At 37.3% G+C, this 3312-nt stretch overlaps 1 protein-coding gene across 1 annotated transcript in view; it reads left to right on the forward strand.

The window, feature by feature from the left end:
* Window positions 1-1638, forward strand: part of Grxcr1 (glutaredoxin and cysteine rich domain containing 1) — a 116151-nt gene extending 114513 nt beyond the window's left edge. Inside the window, exon 4 of the mRNA XM_021163673.1 lies at window positions 1339-1638. Within this exon, the coding sequence (XP_021019332.1) occupies window positions 1339-1518 (180 nt within the window). The 3' untranslated portion in view covers window positions 1519-1638. The remainder of the gene's footprint in view (window positions 1-1338) is intronic.
* The last annotated feature ends 1674 nt before the right edge of the window (window positions 1639-3312 follow it).

The following is a 3312-nucleotide window of genomic DNA, read 5'->3' on the forward strand; positions in this document are numbered from 1 at the left end:
ATATATATATATATATATATATATATATATATATATATATATATGAAATGAGATCTGAGGATGTTTAAGGTATCCTCAAGTAAACATTCTAATGTTTACTTCCCAAACCTCATTCTGGAAATTACTTAGGCAAAGACAAATTTTTTATTTATTTGTTTTCTGGATTCTTTTAGTTATAGAAAATAGGGGATTGGAGGGTAAATCCTGTTGGTTCAGGTTCCTTTTCAGTTGCATTTTTGAGAGATTTTTGGGAGTGCAATTTTTACTCTCTATGCAAATCTGTATGTACCTGTGTGGTTTAAATATGTTTGTAAATGTGTGTGTGTGTGTGTGTGTGTGTGTGTGTGTGTGTACTTTTTTTTGCCTACCTTTCCTAAACTTTCACAAAGCCGTGTTTTCAAACATTGCTGCTAATTCCTGTACTGAAAGTCAGGAAGTTTACATCAGTTCTGTTTGTGTTCATTCTGTAATGGCTTCTAATCACTCCTGGCATGGTGATTTCCAACAGTGAATTCTGAGAAAGCTTCCATGTTCAAAGAAACAAATTGAAATGAATGTGAATATTTTATAAAACATTGTCTTCCACAGAGCCTGGTTGTATTTATTCTATATTTGAGATCCTTCATCTTTGCTTGAGATGGAAGACTGATAGCCATTAAGAAAGGTTTACGATGTGCATAAATGTCTCAAGATACTGTTTTCTGTTTCCTTAAGTATCAAATGATGATAATGATGCTTGAATTGTGTCTTTCTTGAAGATGATGTCTATAGAGGAGGGGGAAGGTGGAAGAAGGAAAAATTGCATAATGATACACTTGAAGGCACTTTCAAAAGATTAAGGAGTTATTCAAATTGGCAATGTAATGAGGATCTTCAGTTGATAGTGGCTCCTTCAAATTTCAGCTCATAGTTTCCTGATTTTTTTTTCAAATTCTTTATTAGAATTTACTGTTTTATAAGACAGAAAACTTTTATGAGATGCACAAGGTAAAGTTAAAATCATTTTCTTCTCATGAAAATTAAAATTATCTCTTGTTATATTTGGTTGGCAAAAATGTTTGCATATGATGAAGTTCTTGAAAGTGTGTATCACCCAACATAGCCTAACATTGACTAGGCTTTATAAAGCAGGCCTGTGCTGTGGATGGCCAGTAGGGAGGGCAGTGAATGAGTCCTGCAGTTGCCCTTCCACTAGGACCCATGGATATCAATGGCTGATACCCTTCAGTGCATCCCCACAATTACCTTATACCAATGTTTGCAACACTTTATATCTCTGATTGAATTGTGCATTTTAAAATCTTTTCTGTTCTTTTCTGTTTCTTGTCACCCTATCAGAGGGTCCAGCATCCGCATGAGTGTCCTTCCTGTGGAGGCTTTGGCTTCCTTCCATGCTCTGTGTGCCACGGAAGCAAGATGTCAGTGTTTCGCAATTGCTTTACGGACGCTTTCAAAGCCCTCAAGTGTACAGCTTGCAATGAGAATGGTCTTCAGCGCTGTAAGAACTGCACCTGCTAACTGGAGCTTCTGCCTAGAGAAAGCCTCACTTCATTAACAAAGGATAAAATTTGGCTTCTAAGCTTTTTATTTGAAGAAAGTCATGTTTTTAGATTAAACAATAAAGTTTGTATATTATAATTACCTTTGTTTTAAATTTTGGCTACAATCAATTTTTGTTGCTTTATTAAATAAACATGTATATTTTCAAGAGCTATCACGGGCCAAGGCCTATGCTAGTTGTTGGATTCTAGTGGAAATTATGGAGAACTCAGTAACAGTCTCACATATCCAAAGCCTGGCTCCCCAAATGTGTCTGAATCTTAAAGGAAATTAAGTGTAACTTAGTTTCTCCTGCAGTGTCGTCCTTTTGGTCAGGATGATTTATTAGAACTCTCTAGATGTATAATACATTTGTATGCATGCCTCAACTGCAGAGAATCACAGCTTTGAAAAGTGGGAAATAGTGTAGTATGTATTCTTAGGCCATAATCTTTCTTTTAAAAAAGTAATGCAATAGTGTCTGAGCAGATGACTTTAATTATACATTGTCAGTGTCCTCAGATTTTTGGAGGTTAATATACCAACTGCCAGAATAGTTGGGTAGGTGGTCCAATGGATAAAGTACTTGCCATACAGCCTGAGTACCAGAGTTTAAATGCCCTAAACTCACATAATACCAGATGTATTTGTATTCTCTCATCTGTAAACTCTGTGTCACCACAGTGAGTTGTGAAAGAGAGGCAAGAAAGTCCTTAGAATCTTCGAGTCCAGTTAGCCTGGTTATATGCATGCTTGGATAGGAAACTCTGCCTCAAACAAGGCAGATAATGGGGCAGATAGGGAGGCTGTCCTTGGACCATCACACATGGCACATTAACCCCTGCCAACATATGTAAATACGCGGATGGACAGACAGACAGACAGACAGATGGATACACACACACCTTGCCAAAAGACAATTCAAGTTACTTTGTGATTAATTTAAAACACATAATTTTTTTGTAAGCATATTATTTTGTGTTGCTGTTGTGGAAAGCAACACAAAATTTTATGCCTCATAAAATTATGCTCTTGAGGTGAACAGAATAACTGCATAAAGTGTGGCTATATGAAACAAAGCAATATGAGTAGAGCAGATAAAAATGTACTTTTTGTGGAAATATTTTCTGCTTATATGTATATCCATGGATTCACTTATCAGTGATCTTAAGGAATCTGCTCTGTCTTTGTTACTGTCCTATTGCTGTAAGGAAACACTGTGACCAAGGCCAACTATAAAGTATTTCATTGGAGCTTGCATACAGTTTCAGATGGCTTGTCTGCGACCATCTTAGTGGGGAGCATGATAGCAGTCAGTCAGTCATCATGCTGGAGCAAAAGCTGAGTGCTCACATCTGATCCACAAATTATATGGGGCCTGGCATGGGCTTTTGAAACTTCAAACCCACTTCCAGTGACATACCTCCTGTAACAAGACTATACTTCCTAAGCCTTCAAAAACAGTTCCTCTAATGGGAGACCGAGTATCCAAATATAGGAGTTTATGGGGGCCACTCACATTCAAAGCACCACAACCTCCATAATACCTATGATATAACCATCAAGTGAGTTTGGTCTCCAAAACTGCAACAAATGCCTCTGGAGTAATCTCTATCTGTCGGGCACGATAGAAAGGAATTCTGTTTTCTTGAAGCCTATAACCCAAGAAAGAAGGAACAAAGGACACAAATATGGACTCTGTAACACACAGGCAATGAATGTGCTGTGAAGTGAACAACAGGAGGACTTACATGCATGAGTCAGAAACAAAGA

This window comes from Mus caroli, chromosome 5, assembly GCF_900094665.2.
Source record: "Mus caroli chromosome 5, CAROLI_EIJ_v1.1, whole genome shotgun sequence".
NCBI lineage: Eukaryota > Metazoa > Chordata > Mammalia > Rodentia > Muridae > Mus > Mus caroli.